The 19,105-nt window shown below is 48.7% G+C and overlaps 1 protein-coding gene across 1 annotated transcript; it reads right to left on the bottom strand.

Annotated features, from left to right (window-relative positions):
* Positions 1 to 8,415: 8,415 nt before the first annotated feature.
* Positions 8,416 to 9,837, bottom strand: PHACADRAFT_58680 (uncharacterized protein; the record flags this gene model as incomplete). Its single annotated transcript, XM_007389573.1, has 3 exons — positions 8,416 to 8,520; positions 8,593 to 9,380; positions 9,471 to 9,837. Coding segments are annotated over 3 exons (1,260 nt in total), but the record flags the coding sequence as incomplete, so codon positions are not given.
* Positions 9,838 to 19,105: the final 9,268 nt, after the last annotated feature.

The following is a 19,105-nucleotide window of genomic DNA, read 5'->3' as shown; positions in this document are numbered from 1 at the left end:
CCGATGCGTACATGTCCCTTGCGGCCAATCCGGTAGGCGAAAGGTCGCGCAACGACGTCGAGCTCGCTGAATGACTTGCCCGCTGACCGGAGCCGGCCATGTGGATAGCATAGCGGGAAGGCAGCACGAAGTCAGGTTGCTCCTCAGGGTGTCGGAACAGACGTCTGCCGGACACGTAGTAGGCAATTCGGCCGAAGAAGGAGTCGCGCAAGAAATCCGGCGTGCGCATTGTGACTACGGCAGAGGAGCAGTGAAATCCAAGGAAATTAGTCGTATTCCGCAGTGCGAGAGGCGACATAAATACCGTCTGGAGCTCTGCACTACGCGCCTAATGTAGGGCGTGCTCCCAGTCCCCGAGCCAAAACAGGTTTGCAAGGCTCATGCGAAACGACGCCGACGTAAGTGAAACGAACACTGTCGGGCACGCCGTTCGCATGTACCGACCATCCTTTGTCTCGCACCGGGACTGTCTTGGGCCCCGAGCGTACTAACAGCCTGGGCCTACAAACGCCGATCAGTTACAGACTTGAGTGGAACTGCTCACCAACTTCTAGCATCATTCTGCACCACAAACAATCGATACTCGGGCAGCGTGAAACAGGGTTTTACAGCTTCAAGTTGGATAGCCACTGCGAGCTGGTTCCGAATGATATCCATCTTCTAGTTTGGAAGCCGGTGGGCCTTTGAGTATTATGCGGATCTCGGTCAGATACCGACACCACAAAGCTGGTGGTCTCAGTGTGGCGTTTTTCTCAGGGTACACACACAACGGGCAAAACCCGCATCCAGTTCCGCGCGAGGTGCGACTGGAAATCATCTCCAGTACCGCATCCAGTACTATGATGGCCCCCTGGTTTATAAAGGCTCCTTGCTTTATAAAATCGATCTTGCTGCTGCAATATGCCCCCGGAGGTGCTGTGAATATTTTTCATGGTAGACTTGTATTCATACTATAATATGACACCCATATCATGGCGGGTGTGCAGCAAGGGACGATATGATGTTTTTGTGGATGCTCGGAAGTGGTCCAAAACTGGCCGAAAAATGCTACTGATGGCTAGATCCAACCAGATCTCGCTCACCAAATATTCTGGCGACTGCATCCATAGACTTTTGTACTTACACCAGACATGACTGGTCAACATATTTGGTTTACAAGGTGCTATGTACATGTACAGGGAAGGAACATTAGTGGAGCGTTACAATGAACGAGCAAGGCGTGATGAAATTGTCGCTCCGCCTGATCTCAAACAACTGAGGTTGACTCTGGAGAGACGGCTCGGCTTCTCGGCAGAGACACGGCTCGACGGCATCTGGTGTGACACTTGTGACGAGATTTATAAAAAGTGGTGCAGGGCCTACTTTGTGCACCGGAAAGGATCCGCTGCTCTTGCAAGACCTCAATAAAATATTATAAAAATACGAATATATAGCTAAGGTGTGTACACATCGTCTCATGCAAAACCGCCTGCGAAGCATGAGCGTGGTAAGCTACAGGATGCAAATTTTCCCAAATTTTATAAAGCAGGGTACCATCATAGTACCACATCCAGTACCGCATCCAGTCGCGCAATCAGCCGTGGGAATTACTGTCATGATTGGCTGAACCCCTCCAAAAAGGCAGTGTCAAGTACTAAAAATAGAAGTGATGCGCCGCCCCAGTGCCCGACGCTTTCATGTGACTTCGAGTGCGCTGGCTGCTGATTTCTCAGGGGCTAGCACCCATCCGCCCAGGACCCATGACAATTGGTGGGAGGGCCTGAGGACAATCCGTACCCAAAACGGCCGTTGGGACCCCTCACGCGGAGGGAAAATCTGTACCCAAACCCGGCTGATAGGCCGGGAGCTCTGAGGAATCGCCCATACCTATCACAGTCTTTGATGGACAAAAATCAAAACTCGCAATGGAAACCTGGTTCTTGCTGCGCATGATTGACAACAAGTGAGGGTACATTCACTTACTATAGTACTGCGTTCACAGCTGTGCGCATTAGCACATTATGGTGTGCTAATGTACATGGTGATGCACAGCTGCACACAAAAGTGCACATACGTGCACTACTGACTGTGTCAAACTCGCTATCATCCCCATCAAACTCGCTATCGCCCATGTCAAACTCGTTGGGCAGCTATGACGGCAGTGCGCAAGCTTATTACAAAGTGCACCTTTGTGCACGCTGGTGCAAAATGTTGACAATCGCACAGCTAACCCGCATGATATGTACTCAGCTAGATACCCTTTGGAACACCAACGCGCAAGAAAGTGCACCTACATGCACTTCGGCCCGTACGGTAGCGCTGATGTGAGTTCGAGATTTACGCCGCCGCCCAGTTCCAGTTTGGTGACGTTGCGCTTTAGTTTGCGCTCGTGCATGCGCATGCATGTACGTGCACGTACGTTCACGTCTGTGCATCTGTGTGTATTTTTGGGCACTCTCAGGCAATGTGTTGCATGGGTGCTCACCTCTCTGTAAGAGTCGTAGAATGTAGAACATGGACTTGTACAAAGTCCGGAAATGATATAGAAGAGTGACTGATAATACAGGAGGCCGAAGCTAAAGTACACGACATTTCCGGCTGGTATTTATACTAACCTAGCTACTGCGAGATCAGCAGAGAAGGGACAACGTATGTACGAGAACGTCCGGGAAATGGAAGTGGTCTGGAAATGGACCGGAAATGACTTGTCTGGAAAAGGGTAGCACATTTGAGTAGGCACTTACTGTCTGGAAATAAAGAGTAAAGAAAAAACATATATCAGGATGATGGACCGATCGTAACATTAGCTCCTTCTCTAGCCAATGAGCTTCGCGAATAAGTCTTGTAGGAGTATTTCAATCGAGGATAACGGGGTTAGCCTCGGAGTTCCCAGGGAAAGTGTGACCAATGACTCCAGTAGTAATTGGGCTACCAGAGCGGCGACGTTGCAGGTATGGAGTCGTTCGTCGAGGAGCTGTTGAGGAGGACTCTGGGGGAGTGAAGAATTCGTCCGCAGCCCTTTGGAACGTAAAGCGCGTGTGGTTAGGAGAGCGTGAGCATGACGTCTGTACTCGAAAGGATTGAGAGCCTTCGTGCGAAGAATGCGAGCCAGAATTACGAGAGGCGCAGGTGCGATACATAGGGTGAGGGGGATTGCGAGGGTTACGAACCCGCTGACTAGTGCATGGTCCGACAAGGAGTTCTCCAGGCTCGAGGTGGTCGACGTTGATGTTACCAAATTCTTGTGTCCAGACGCGGTTAACAGCTTCTGTGGCGTTTTGATCAGTTGCCGTGTAGGCAAGTGCTGTTACACAAAAGTCGTCAAAGGTGCGGTTAAGTTTCTCGATTCATCAAGAAAGATCGACTGCATTCCTTTGAATTGCCTTGACTGCCTCCTTGATGGCTCGTCCGTCCCTTGCCACCTTGTTGAACCCGGCTTGGACTTCTCGTCCTTTCTCCACAATTCCTGCAAATAGCACGCCGGAAGTTGTGTCGTCGGTCGCATTGAGTAAGGCCTGGAGCACTGTTTGGTTATGGGCAATGTTGTCAATCTTGTTGATCCATTCTCTACGACGTTGGGGGTTGTTGACAATGTCTCTGAGGTAAGCAAGGTGCGCAGAAGAGTCGTTGGGGTCAAATTCGTCGTCGAAGGGGTTGGTGTTTTGAGCGGTGATGCGGACGCGGGTTCCGAAGTGGAATCTCAGAGGAATTGGGATGGGTTCGGGGTTCTCTTCCTGGTGTCGCCCGAATTTGCCAGCAATTTCTTTGAGAGCCGTGGCAATCCCTTGCTGGACATCGTTGGTGGTGAGTTCAGGTTCGGGGCTGTCGCAGTCAACCAAAGTTTTCTCTTGAACCGGAGAGGAGGAAATCGGGGATGCGGGAGGTGTAGTCTCTCCGAGAGTAGCCTCGGGACTGCTGTTGTGGTAGCGGAATGAGTAAGGGGCCATGCTATAGTAGTCGACTTGGAAGTTGGCTGCTGAGTGGTTGGGGGGATTCCTTTGACCTCTTTATACCTTTTCAGGATTTTCGCTGCATTCTTCAGGTTGCCTTCTGGTTCCCATGAATTCTCGGCCGTGGGTTGGTGTTTCCACTTGACTAAATACCAGCGATGTCCGTACCAGGGCTGGTGTGTGAGAATTGCTTCCATCTCGTATTCATCGTGCCCATCTACGATCTCCGGTGGTGGTTCTAGGAAGTTCTTCCCATGCTGTGGTGTCTCGTGGTATGGAGTGAGCAGGGAAGCGTGTATCACGGGGTGGATCTTCATAGTGCTTGGAAGGGCTAGTTTGTATACTAGCTTCGAAAGAACCTTCTGTATCTTGAACGGTCCGTGTCTCTTGGGTGCCATCTTCTTAAAGGGGTAGCCATCTTCGTGGTGAGTCATCTCCAGCCATAACTTCTGACCTTCGGTGAATGGGGTGAATTTCCAATGCAATCTTCTTGCCATTTGAGTCATGGCATAATCTAAGGCCGCTCCTGCTTCTTCATGGGCTTTTTGCCTTATTCGAAGCCATTGTTGAATTGACAGAACTTTTGATTGTGCGAAGTTCATTGGTAGTGCCTTAGGATGTGAGCCGAACATGAGAAAGAACGGCGAATGTTTTGTCGCGGAATGTTCCCAATTATTGAATGCAAATTCGAGGTTGGGAATGTAGTCGGCCCAATCGTGAGGATGGTTAGAACAGAATATCCGGAAATATGCCTTGATTTCCCTATTCATGTGTTCAGTTTCTCCATTGGTCTGTGGGTGATACGCCCTGCTCATTCGTCCTTCTACACCAGTTAGCTTCCATAGTTCTTTCAAGACGAGGGAGTCGAATTGAGGTCCTCGATCGGACAGGAACTTGTCCAGCATTCCAAATCTCTGGAAAACGTGGTTGTGATAGAACGTTGCCGTCATTGTTGCATCCGTCCTTTCTGTGCAGGGGATTATAATTACCCCCTTCGTAGAGTCATGGTCAACCACAACCATTAAGGATGTAAAACCTTGCGAGAGCGGTAGTGCGGTGATGAAGTTGCATGTAATGAATGCGAAAGGCCTAGACTGGTGGGTTGCTCGTATCGGTTGCAGTGGTGGAGTGGTCGGATGAGTGTTGACTTTCATCTGCTGGCATGCCGCACATCCTTGAACGTAACTGGACATGAACGATCGTATTCCTGGCCAGAAGAAGTTACGCGTCAGTAATTCTGCTGTTTTGAACCGTCCGGGGTGTCTGGACACTGGGACATCATGGTAGAGCTTTGTGACCTCTCAGCAAAGTGCGAGGTCAGATGGTACATAGCATTGGGATTGGTAGTATAGGACGCCGTTGTTTTCCATCCAATCATCCATGGTCGTCCATGTGGGAAATGGGATTGCGCTATTTTGCATTGCCGTACGGATGGAGTTTGCGTAGTCGTCTGTTCGTCCCGTCTTTCTAATGCGATCTAGTAACGCCTCATCGGTATTTGTCGCAGTGAAGTGTTGTGGGCCATCCAATTGCGTCAGCAGAGATTGAGCGATGTGTAGTGAGCGAATGTTCGTTTCCGCAAAAAGCGTGTCTGGCAGGAGGATTTGATCAACATTGTCGTCTGTGGAATGGGAGGGTTCAGAATTTTGGGTGAGAGCGTCCGACTGTACTAGTTGCGAACTTGGGCAATGATGGAGTGTGAAATCAAACTGGGAGAGGAATAATTGCCATCTTGCTTGTCTCCAGTTGAGCCGTCTGGCTGCGCAAAAGTATGTTAGGTTCTTATGGTCAGTCAATATCTGAAGTGGAAATTGCGTCCCGAGGAGGTAATGTCGCCATGCTTCCAACACTCTGATGATGGCAAGAAGTTTGCAATCGTAGATCTTGTAGTTTCGTTCGGCCGGTAGGAGGGACTGAGAGAGATAGGCGATTGGGTGCCAGTCGCCATTAACATCCTGTTGGTGAAGTACTGCAGCGGTTGCAACTAGTGATGCGTCGCATTCCAGAACAAATGACTTGGTTTGATCTGGCATTAGTAGGACAGGGGCCATGGTGAATCGCCGTTTGAGTTCGTCGAAGGCTGTCTGACATTCCGAGGTCCAAATAAATGGTGCATCTTTCTTGGTAAGATCCACCAGTGGTCGTACAATATCAGAGTAATGATCAATGAATCTTCTGTAGAAGTTTCCGAAGCCTAGGAATCCTCATATTTGTTTGACCATGGTGGGAGTAGGCCATTGTAGTACGCCATTGACTTTTACTGGATCCATTTCGATCTTGTTGTGTGAAACAATCATGCCCAGGAGTTCTACCTTCTTGACATCAAAGACACATTTCTCCGGTTTAAGATATAAGTCGTTTTCTTGAAGTCGTTCAACGACTTGAATCGTTTTGCACCGGATGTCCGCTGAGTCTGTGTTAAAGTGCGACTGAACTCTTGCTTTATTCTGTGCTACAGGGCCAGTATATATACATGTGAGCCAGGACCTCTGATACCGCTATAAGACCTATGGTACTGTGAGCGTAAGCATGTATACTAAGCATGAGTAATCAGATGTCGTATTACTACAAGATAATAGAGGGATCATGTGATGATATCCCCATTAGTCCATACAGGGCAATAACGTAATCGCCCAGTTCTGACACTCCCACTCGACTAGTTATTGCCTAATCTACTGAAGACCAAGCCTAGCATAGACCGGAAGCACTCGAATTTCGTTGCACCAAGTGGTTTTGTCAATGTGTCGGCGATCATTTTGTCTGTACTAACGTAGACTATATTCACTCGTTTTTCTTCTACGTATTTGCGTATGAAGTGATATCGAATGTCAACGTGCTTGAGCCTTCGGTCGTGAGCGGGGTTGACTGCGAGAAAGATTCCTCCTTGGTTGTCTGCTACCAGAGGTGGTGGTGCAGTAGGAAAGTAACCTAACTCTTTTTGGAGTGACGTTAGCCAGGCTAACTCAGAGCATGCCTCCGAGAGTGCCATGTATTCTGCTTCCGTCGAGGATCTTGCCACTGTCTTCTGCATCTGAGATGCCCATGTGATTGCTCCATCAGCCATCAAGAAAACGAAACAAGTTGTTGATCGCCGGTTATCCCGATTTTTGCCCCAGTCTGCGTCTGAATACCCTATCAAACCGGACTGATTTGAGCCAGAGTACCGGATACGATACTCGGTGGTATGACGGAGATACCGGAAGATGTGCTTCGCGGCTTCCACCTGCTGTGACGTAGGGTTTTGCATATACTGTGAGAGTCGTGTGACTCCCCAGGCGATGTCGGGTCGTGAACCAATCATCAAGTAGATGAGACTACCAATCATGGACTGGTAGTGATGGCGGAGTGTGTCTGTAGTGGTATATGTTTCCGCAGCCTTCTCGAGATGTATGCCTTTGGGCAGCGGTGTGTAGCAAGGTTTTGAGTTGTGCATCTGGAATCGAGATAGGATTCCTTTGGTATACGACTGTTGGTTGATTTCCAGACACCTGTTGTTTCTATCCCGAGTGATCCACATTCCAAGGAATGTACTAGTGGCTCCAAGATCTCGCATTTGGAATTTCTCTGCAAGGACTTTCTTGACTCGTTGGATCTCGGGTAAACTTGGACCCATTGGTAGAAGGTCGTCGACGTAAACAATGAGGTAAACTTTGACTTTGTCGTGATGGTAAACATAAACGCCAGCATCTGAGCACGTGCGTTTGAATCCATTTTCGAGTAGCGTAGTGTGTAGCTTCTCGTTCCAGGTGCGTGAGGCTTGGCGCAAACCATAGATTGCCTTCTTTAATCGACACACCATCTTTTCTTGTCCTTTCTTCACAAAGCCTTCTGGTTGTTCCATGTAAATTTCCTCTTCGAGCTTGCCATACAGGAAGGCCATTTTGATATCCATTGCCTCGATTTCCTAATCTTCGAGTGTGGCATGTGCGAGTAGGAAGCGTATAGCTTCATAGCGTGCAACAAGAGAGAAGGTTTCCTGAAAATCTATCCCCTCTATCTGTGTGAATCCTTTGGCCACAAGACGTGCTTTGTAGCAGCCGTCGGGCTTGATCACATAAACCCATTTGCATTTTACAATTCTCTGGTTGTTCGGTCTATTGACCAGAATCCATGTGGAATTTTCCTCCTGAGACTTGAGTTCTTCTTTCATCGCGATCTCCTACTGTTTCGCATCTGGGCGAGACATTGCCTTGTGGTACGTAGTGGGGTCAGGCTGGTGAGCATGACATATCCATTGGAATAAATTCCGACAGAGTTGATCGTTGACTTCCATTGGAGAACCTTCATGTTCTTCACGTGCTTCTCGTTCTTCTCGTCGATCACGTTGGATATCTCGTTCCTGTTGACGCCATGCTTCTGTGGGCGGGACGTCACCATAGCTGTTATTGGGAACACGGCGTTGGCCTGCATTCTTGCACTGTGGCCTGGCCAGGTGTGGCACAGATTGTAGTTCGAGATTCCATCGTTGCCTAATATCAGGAGCAGGTGGTGCTGCCTGACGAGATGGACTGGCTTGTCCGCTCTGATGAGGACGATAGTGTTCTCTCTGAGGTGGAGGTGGTCCAGAAGGTGGACCAGGAGCAAATGGTATCTCCGGATGCTCGTATGGTTCCGGAGTTGGGCTTCGATATTGTTCATAACGATCGGCTGGATCGTCATTGACTTTGTCATCATCCTCTTGTTGCGGTTCGTCTTGCCGCGGTTGTGGATGTGCATTGTCTGGGGAATGATCATCAGGTGTGAAGTCATCCGGACTGGTTAGGTCTGGGTTTGGCAGGTCGGGTAGAACAGGTGGAAGTGGATCTTGAGACATTCCAGGCTCACGAGGCCTATCGTCTCGCTTGGGGAAGGAAGACTCATCGAAGGTGACGTCGCGTGACACAACGATGGTCCAGGCAGTTGGATCCCAGAATCGGTAACCCTTTGTACCAATTTTGTATCCGATGAAGATCATGACTTTAGCCTTTGGCTGTAACTTATTGACCCTCACATCCTTATGTGTGTGGACATAGGCTTTGCAGCCCCATACTCGAAAGTACAATACGTCCGGAACAGTGCCATTCCATTTAGTGATGGGTGGCTTCCATTGATGACAGCGCAGAGGTTGTCGATTATATATATGTACTGCGGTCTCTGATGCTAGCTTCCAGAACCCAGACGTCATGCCAGCATGATGTCGCATAGCTTCCGCCTTATTCTGTATGGTTTGTTGCCAGCATTCTGCTCTGCCGTTCTGTTGTGGTGTTCGCGCCACTGAGAGTTGACGCTCTATTCCGCGTTCTGCTAGGAAATCGTTGAATTCACGGCCTAAAAACTCCCCTCCACGGTTCAAACGTATAGCCTTGAGCTTGCGCTCGGCCTGTGTTTCCGCCCAAGTGACAAATTGCTTGAAGGCAGAGAAGGCGTCAGACTTCCGTTTCAGATACCAGACCAAACCAAATGAGGAATAGTCTTTTTTTTTTTTTTTTTAAATCCGCGAGTTTAGAGTGCGTACAACGGGGCACATGAGCACCTAATAATTACATACCAGGGGAGACAGACAAAATGAGGAATAGTCGTCGAGGGTGGTAAGGGCAAACTTGTACCCGTCGAGTGATAACGACGGATATTTGACAAGATCCATGTGAATTAAGTCGAGGGGATGATCTGCACAACTGTCAGACGCAGGAAAAGCATCGCGACGAGACTTCCCGAATTTGCACCCATCACAGGGAGTATCCCTGGTTGGAGCTGAGATTTTATCCAGGACGCCTTTGACATTACCAGGTAGTTGAACAACTGATTTCTTCCTGGCGTGTCCGAAGCGACGGTGCCACAAGGTATATGGATCGTCGGATTTGACCGACATTAATGTTCCTGGCTTAATCTCACTGGTCCTAGTGAGGACTTCAGCTTCTAGCCAATATAAACCTGACGACTTTTCATATTCGCCCTCCATTAAAACTGTCCGCTGTGTTGGGTCTGACCCGCAGAGTAATTTAAACTTCTTGCCATCCATCTCAATACGGTGACCGTTATTGAGTGGCATTCTGGGCGCAAAGAACCGTTCTGCCGCTTCCGGTACGTATAATACGGTTTCTAACCAGATATGCTGAATTCGTCCATCTGTGAGATGATGTTGCAAAGCGATTTCACCGTGACCTTTGATTTCGATAGTCTGACCTTTGCCGGCCGTGTGTGCATGACCTGGCTTAGGGAATTCATGATACCGAATAAAGTCAGTTTTGTACAGTGTGACATGTGTTGTACAGCCGCTGTCGACCATCCACTTAGACTTGACACTCATAGCATAAAGAGAAACAGAGATTGATTCCTCCTCGATCTTCGCTACTAGTGGTACATCAACTAATCTAAGTATTTTTACTGTCTGAGTGGTAGTCGCGGTATTGTCCTTCGCTTTGCCCTTTCCTTTTCCCTTCTTGTGCTTCCTGCCACCTTGCTGCTGCTGCTGCGTGTTGTTGCCGTTACCGGAACTCGAGCCAGAATTCGCCGGCTTTGTGTCCCAGTGCTGCTCCGTCGTGTGATTCTTGCGACCACACTTCTCACATTTCTTGTCAAGGAGAGGTGCCTTCGAGATGCGCGCAATCTGAGTGCGGTTCGTGACGCGGCGCTGTTCCTCCTCAACAATTTTGGGCTGGATGAGTGCCGCTGTGAGCAGCATAACATCAGTCTGCGTAGTGAGAATTGTACCAGCGATGGTCTGATACAACTTGGGGAGAGCATTGATCATGAGAAGAGTAAGAAGCTGAGGTTTGACCTCTATTCCTGCTGCATTGACCTGGTTGGACTGTTCTGTGAGCGCATTGAGTTGCAGGCCGAGCGCAGAGCTGTCAGAGAGCTGTGCATTGAACAGCTTCTGGAAGGCGACGAATGCGCCTACTGCTCTGGGTTTCTCGTAGCCGGCCTTGATTGCGGTCCATGCGTCCAGGGCCAAGAACGTGTCATCGACGAGATGACAAAGATTCTGCACGACGTAGAGCTGGATGATGCCCAGCGCCTTATCGTTCTTCTCATCCCATGCAGCTTGAGCTGCAATTTCTGTAGCCGTGGGTGTACCCGTTGCAGCTATTAGTCTGGCAAGACCGGGGACAGGAACGGTCGCTGTGGAGCCGTATCCCTGGATCAAATACCAGACGCCCTGGTAACGCAGGAAGGCTCAGATCGCGTCGGACCACTTTTTGTAGTTGGTGCCGTAGAATTGCGGGATGGTTTGTGTGGCGAGCTTGGTAGGGTCAGAAGAGGATGACATTGTTATCGTGTACGAAAAGGAGGCAAGTGTATGCGTAGAGTGTTTCACGTTCCATTGGCGTTAATCCGACTTTGTAGAAGAATTCACTGAGATCGAGCTCGTATGATTCAGCTCGTGTCGCTCGAAGTGATTCCCAATCTTCTTCCAAGAATTTGAGGTTGTAGACTAGATTGATTAGTCTATAATATAGATCAACCTCGACGTTTTCCTTTGCAAGGTAACAGGCGTAGGGGTCCGAATATGTGTCGGAAGTTGTTGGAAAGAAGATATCGATTACGTCTTTGTCAGGGTTAATTAACTGTGCTGACGAGCGATATGTTGGTGGACCGTGTGTACGTTCTATGTAATGGAAGTGCTGTGGGATAAAGAACAACTCGATGTTCTGTTCGTATGTTGTTAATGAATTCCACGGAGTGTCGTAGTCGTCCTGGATATTCAGTTGCTGTCTGAATTCCGCGATGGTTTCCTGTTTTGTCTCTATGGTTTCAGGTATCGTTTCTGTCTCCTGAGAGGTAATTGTTGTGAACGCTATTGAGCGAACCACTTATCCCAGCTAAGCCGATTTAGCCGAAAGGTGAATAGAGTTGGGATTGGACGAAGGGACCAGTTAAACTACGACTCTTGTTGTCGCTTAGGATAAACACACAGTAGTCAGGTTTCCAAGCAGAACTTTTCTCTGATTGTTACAATAGCGTTGTATACAAAGTATCTATTTGTTCTCGTAAAACCTAACCGCGTCAAAATATCCGTTCATGTAAACTGCGCTGAGCGCTTGTACAATCCAGGCTTTGTTCTTGCGTAGCCCTTTGAACAAGATATTTCCTATTTCTCTACACCCTAATTCCCACTTGCGCCACTCCTCGTATTTGACGACGTTGCAAACGTCCGCTAGGCAGCGTTTGATACGCGTGAGTTGCTCGATGAGTCTGCGGAGATTGCAAACTCAGTCGGAGTTGAGATCATCGAGCTCGAGAGTCTTGAAGACGTCTAGGTGTTTGAGCGTGCCATCGAACTTTGGTGTGAAGATGCGGACGAGGTCGGCAAGAGTGTGCTTATCGAAGTCAATGAGTATCGGCTTCGGGGCGATCGGTGTATGTGTCACCGATGGGATGGCAGCGAGACGCTGCTCGAGTGTCGGCTTTGATGGACCGGCGAGGATCCGTTTGCGCGCCTGTTGGATTTTGCGTGCAGCTAGACACTGCTCGAAGTCAGCCTTGTCAGTTGCGTAGCGCTCGCGGAACTGTTTGCAACATAGGCGCCTACCCTCGTGTGAGTTTGGAGAGAACGGGAGGGTGAGCACTGGAGTCGGTGGGCGTAGTTCTTTGCCGCGGCGTTTACTGTACAGGACAGTCTCAACGGTGTTGTTGGTGTTGCCAGAGGCAGGCACGTAGCTGGCAGAGTGCTTGTACCGCTGGAAAACGGAGTGAGGGGGACAAGCGGGTAAATCCTTTGGCACTAGAAATTACGCAGGAATGAACGCGTGAGCGCTCCGTCTGCCACTAGCACGCAACGAGACTTACTCATAAACTGCGTGGATGAACTTTGTTTAAACTGGGTGAAGGGGACCGAGGTTTCCCGAGGGGTCTTCTTCAGCAATGAAACTAGTAAAGTGAAGGTAGAGTGACCGTGAGGCCGGGGCTCATAACCTGTTAAAGTGCGACTGAACTCTTGCTTTATTCTGTGCTACAGGGCCAGTATATATACATGTGAGTCAGGATCTCTGATACCACTATAAGACCTATGGTACTGTGAGCGTAAGCATGTATACTAAGCATGAGTAATCAGATGTCGTATTACTACAAGATAATAGAGGGATCATGTGATGATATCCCCATTAGTCCGTACAGGGCAATAACGTAATCGCCCAGTTCTGACAGTCTGTTCCGCCGATCAGAATGTCATCTATATAGATCTGGATCCATCCTTCGGTGATCATGTCTTGAAATATGTTGTTCATCATTGCCTGGAAAGTTGCCAGAGAATTGCACAGTCCGAAGAACATAACTGTGGGTTCGAAAAGTCCTCGACTCGTCTTGAATGCCGCTTTCCATTGGTCTCCTTCTCTGATTCTGACATTGTTATACCCTGACCGGAGGTCCATCTTGGTGAAGCGTTTCCATCCTTTGATTTGATCGACGAGGTCGGATATCAGTGGTAGTGGATAGGAGTTCTTGACTGTTCCTTCGTTGAGGTAGCGATAGTCTTGGCAAGGACGCAGATCTCCGTCCTTTTTTCCAACAAAAAAGAAGGGGGAAGCCATAGGCGACTTTGATGGACGAATGTATCCTTTCCGTAGGTTCTCATTGATGAAGTCGTTCATCTTTGATTCTTCTAGCGGAGACAGCAGGTAAACCTTGCAATCCTTAGGGGCAAATTCCAGTTTAAGATCAATGGCATGGTTGTAGGATCTTTCTTCAGGAAATCTTTCCGCAGCTTTCTTTTTGAATACTGAAGAGTAGGACTGGAGATAATCAGGGAGCGTTGTCTCGGGCTTCCGCGCTTCTGCTTCTTGTGCGAGAGTCATGGCTGGATTGATTTTCATTCGAATGGAGAGCCCCAGTATTGCTTGTGCGACTGTGGTTGTAACTGGAATAGTGTGGATTTTACCGGAGTTTGGTATCCATGCGGCTACGTAGTCCCCGGTTATTTAGTCATCTTGTTCGATAGTCGTTGATGAGATACGAAAGAGGGGTGGTGCTTCTGGGTCATTTGCCATACAGAGGGCTCAGATGGTGGTATCCAACATTGGCTGGAACCTGTCATTTATCCCTGTTGACCCAAAGCCTTGGTTTCCTCGGTCCGTTGCGAGTAGTTCTTCCACTTCCTGGATTGGTGGTTGGGCGATTCTTTCTACAATTACCTGGGCGATGCGGTCGCCCTTGGTGATTGTGAAAGGGGTATTCCCATGATCAACCAAGATGACTTGTATTTCTCCAGTGTAGTCTCTGTCAACTACTCCTGCTGCAACGTCGATTTCTTTGAGTGCTAATCCACTTTGTGGGGCAATACGTAGGTAGGTGCCAGGTGGAGATGTCATTCGTAATCTGGTTGGTATCTTTGCCCAAGTGTGAGGGGAAATGACTGAGTCTTCTATTGCGGTAAGGTCATATCCTGCTACTTCTGGGGATCCTTTCGTTGGGACAGCTCCTCCACCGCATTGAACTAGAAGATGTTTGGTGAGGAGTCTTGTGTCGTCAGCAGAGGATACTTGGATAATTCTGCCTTCCGAGTCTGGTTCTTCTTCCATAACAACTCTTTGGGTGGTGAAGTCAAGTATCCCGTATTTTCAGTTAATTTGTGGGTTGTGATGTTGTAGCCAATCGATTCCTAGAATAGCATCTTGCTTTTCTAGGTGAGTAACAAACATTCGTTCTTTGGTTTCTTTGTTGCCAATTTGTACCGTGGGTTCTACGTAATTCCGGATCAATCCAAGTTGGTTGGGAGTTCCATCGACATTGAATACTGGTATTGGTTTTGCCAGGGGGTATTCACGGAGTTGTAGTCTTCTTACAACTTGTTGGTCGATGAACTTGCCCTGAGCTCTGGAGTCGATGAGCGCATTGATTTTTGTTCCAGCATTTCCTTCCGATTTCATGATAACAGGTAATTTCATTGCCTGGGCCTTCATGTCTGCTACTAGTACAGATGAAATCGAAATTCAAAGAGGTTCAACAGCTGGCGTTGACCTCACTGGGTAAAATCTGGGTTGTCATCCTTTCCCGTGTGGTTGTAGTAGTGGTCGTAGATGATTTGATTGAGATCGGGCAATGGAATGGAACTCAACATGGCGTCAATGTCAACGTGCGATGGAGTTGTGGGAGTTGCATGCGAGTCTACCGGAATTGGCTTGCTGACTGCTGGTGGATGAGGAGAGCTTGGATTTCCGTCCCATTGAGTGACTTGGACGTAGGGGCGATTTGCAGATGGATCACCTTGGTAGTTTCTCCAGTTTCCTCTACCTCCTCGGCCTCTGCCTCTCTGGTTTCCTCCTCCTCAGTAGGCTCCTCTTCCTTTTGCTTGCCGAGGTTGCCTGCATTCTCTGGCAATATGCCTGAATTTTCCGCAATTATAGCATTTAATTCTGCTTTGTCCGGTATTAAGAGCGTCTACATCCATGGCATTGGGGTCACGGGTGGAGGTTGTTGGGGTAGTTGTCATGGTTCCAGAATTTGTAGGAAGGTGCGTCTGCCTGTTTTTGACATGCCTGAGAATTCCGAGCCTGTTGTCTAGCTCGAGGGCTTGTTGTTGCCACTGGGAGAGTGTGGCGTTGATCAGCATATGGGCAATCAATTGGCGTGCAAGTGATTCCTTTAATCCATGAAGGTATTGCTGGAGGAGGTTTCCATTGGCATCTGGGTTGACTATTTCTACTTCTGCAATTAACGTATTGAAGTGTACGTTGTACTCGTTGACCGTTTCGTGGTCTTTCTGGATAATCTGATGGAGCTTGACCATGGCTCAGGATTTTGGGTTGGTTGTCTTGTAGGCTTCCAGGAATTCTTGGCGATGTGTAGCCCAGGTGGGCCATCCTTGAAGGAGATACAACTTCTCCTTGACTGTCGCCCATTTCCGGGGTTGTTTCTTCCCCGAGTCTTTCATGAGCGAGTCCGCAAAGCAAATCTTTGCCTGGTCATTTGTGAATTGTGAGGCCTTGGAGAGGAAATACATTTCGCATTGGTGGATGAAATCTTGGGCTTTCTCGATATCTCTGGAAAATTTGGCTGGCTTGCCTATCTCTTCCTGGGGGAGGGCATTGCGCAAGGCAGCAGTGAATGCTGCTAGCAGCTGAGGGCCAATGGGGTTTGGTCCTAGAGCTGCTGGAATTGGTCCTCCTCCATCTCCAGGTGGTCCTCCTCCGCCTCCACCTCCTGGTTGTTTGGGAATTCCCTCTGGAGGTCCTTGACCTCCGACGTGGACAGCTGCAGCCCATACTGGTGCTGGCGGTGGTGGGTTATGGACATATTGCAATGCCTGATGTAGTTCTGCTATAGTAGCTTGTCCTTGGAAGTGTGTACGCTGGAGGAGTTCTTCTAACAATTCCTCATCAGTGAGGTTTGTTGTTTGTGTTGCCATGTTGTCTTCTGGCAGCTCGGTGTCTTCTTGATCGATGTCTGAGAGGGTTTCGAAAGTATCTGTGAAATTGTCTCCTAGGTCTTCCTCTTGTTGAGCTTTGATGCGCTCTGCTGGTTGATCTCTGGTAATTTTGATGAGTCGATCGGGGATTTCCTCGATTGCTTCAGTGTTTGATTCATCGTCTTTGTGTATGCAGATGACTTCTCTGCACCTGTGCCACTTGTTGTCTCGTGTCCGAAAATGATAATCTTGTTGTTGGCTGATGTGGTGTCTGTGTGCTCGATTCCGGCACCTTTCTGGTGTAAGTTCAGTGCTTCGCTGACTTGTGGTTCTGGTGATAGGGGGTTGGACCATGTACGTCTGGTCACCGGCGAAGAGAGCTTCGGCCTAATGTAAAAGTCGTAGAATGTAGAACATGGACTTGTACAAAGTCTGGAAATGATATAGAAGAGTGACTGATAATACAGAAGGCCGAAGCTAAAGTACACGACATTTCCGGCTGGTATTTATACTAACCTAGCTACTGCGAGATCAGCAGAGAAGGGACAACGTATGTACGAGAACGTCCAGGAAATGGAAGTGGTCTGGAAATGGACCGGAAATGACTTGTCTGGAAAAGGGTAGAACATTTGAGTAGGCACTTACTGTCTGGAAATAAAGAGTAAAGAAAAAACATATATCAGGATGATGGACCGATTGTAACACTCTCAAATGAAAATGAGTTTTTGCATGTTTCTAGTTTACGACATGCTGATTTTTGTCCATGCCCAACCTTCATACATACCGGCCAACGAAAACTGACTAATGTCTGAGGACAATCCATACCCGGTAGTCTGGACAAGTGTTGGTGTACTTCCGGGTTAAATACCCAACTTTAGATTCAATACTACCTAAATTGAGTGGATTTGTCACAATCTCGTGCACATCAGAGATTCAGCTCTGCTTCTCCATCAGCCTCTATAGTGTATGCCTTAGATTGGGAATTAAAGACGATAGAGACAAAAACCGAGAGCATGAAGAAGATATTTTGAAGGCCAAAGATAATTAATGCATCCTTCACATAGCCTCCAGAGTATGACCCAGTTGTATTGACAAGTCAACCTGCTGAACACCGGCAGGCGGCGGCGGCAGCGCGCAGGCCAAGTCTGCTTCCGCTGCTGATGCAACAAACCCCTGGCCACACCTCTTTGTGCTGCGACAATGTCCCCCAATGCAGCTCCCATAGACATCGACTCTGACCATGACCTCTCTGCCAACAGGGTACGGTGGAATCCATCTGACTGGATAGGAGCGACGTCCCTCCCGCCGTGCTACTGTTTATTGTCGGTCAGGCGGCAAGGCTGGTGTTCATGCTTGGCAGGAGACCGTCGCCTCCATTGGACAGGTGTCATACGTTGCGGTTCAAGTTCATGAGCAAACCATCAACATTAACTGCTTTTGCATGATCCACCAGCATGTCATGGCACTGCAAAGCTTATCATTCTTACCATGGCATGCACCTTTAGACCACTTCTTATGCATGCTACCCGGAGACATACTAACCTTCTCGCAAGATCGGAGGGTGCTACAGCTAAATGACACAGCCTACCATATATTCTGCAAGCTCAGCTGTCCTACCTCTCGTTCAAGAGTTCAAGCCGCCGTGACACATGGAGAGAAGCAGGTGGTGGTGGCGGCAGCTGCAATGACAACTGAAGGGAGTGAGAACAATGATATTTATAAAGAGTAGTGTATATCTGTGTAGTATGTATGAGTATACTATACACGAAGGAATAACAGGCGTAGTACAGGTGAGGAAACCGATAGGCCTGAGTCAGTGTCTGTACCAAAGTCAGGCCGTCAGGCCGGACCAGGAGGAAAATCTATACTATTTTGGGCTCATCATGCAAATTTTGTCCGTACCTAAAGGCCAAAATCAGCAAAATCTGTCCTCAGGCCTTCCCACCAATTGTCATGGGTCCTGTCCGCCCGTACACATCGACACTGCGGCCGTTAGCCAAATGAAGGGAACGTCCAACCCTTCCTTGCCATAGCTCTTTGCTCGCCGAGGATCTGGTCCTGAAAATTGCGGCACTGCTCAGAGTCACTGCTCTCTGCGCGCTGGGTGCATGCATCACATGATCCCATGCAAGGGCGACGCAATTAGATTTGTGGCTTGCGATGCTGTAGCCTTGACACAAGTTTCACAAGGACCAAAAATGTGTTATTTATGAATAGATATTTAGGCACTGCGGCAATTATTTCCACTGACACAAGGGTGGACAGCGTCGGGCACTGGGGCGGCCCATCACTTCTATTTTTAGTACTTGACACTGCCTTTCTGGAGGGGTTCAGCCAATCACGACAGTAATTCCCACGGCTGATTGGATGCGGTACTGGATGCGGACACAACGGGCAAAACCCGCATCCAGTTCCGCGCGAGGTGCGACTGGACATCATCTCCAGTACCGCATCCAGTACCACATCCAGTACCGCATCCAGTCGCGCAATCAGTCGTGGGAATTACTGTCGTGATTGGCTGAACCCCTCCAGAAAGGCAGTGTCAAGTACTAAAAATAGAAGTGATGCACTGCCCCAGTGCCCGACGCTGTCCACCCTTGAAGCTTGAAGCTTGAAGTTGTGTCAGTGTCCAAAGCAATTCTCAGATTATTTCGCCAGCCTATTTCTCAGGTGCCGGCTGAATAGCGGCACAGCGTGATGGCGTGATGGGAGATAAGCAATATTCCGCGCGCATTCTCAAGGCTACCTGCCAGATTGAGAGGCTTTCATGCGACTTTGAGTGCGCTGGCTGCTGAATTCACAGGGGCTAGCACCCCTCCGCCCATGCACATCGACACTGTGGCCGTTAGCCAAA

This window comes from Phanerochaete carnosa, assembly GCF_000300595.1.
Source record: "Phanerochaete carnosa HHB-10118-sp unplaced genomic scaffold PHACAscaffold_1, whole genome shotgun sequence".
Taxonomy (NCBI): Eukaryota; Fungi; Basidiomycota; class Agaricomycetes; order Polyporales; family Phanerochaetaceae; genus Phanerochaete; species Phanerochaete carnosa.
Note: the sequence above shows the minus strand (reverse complement) of the source record. Positions and strands in the feature narration are given on the sequence as shown.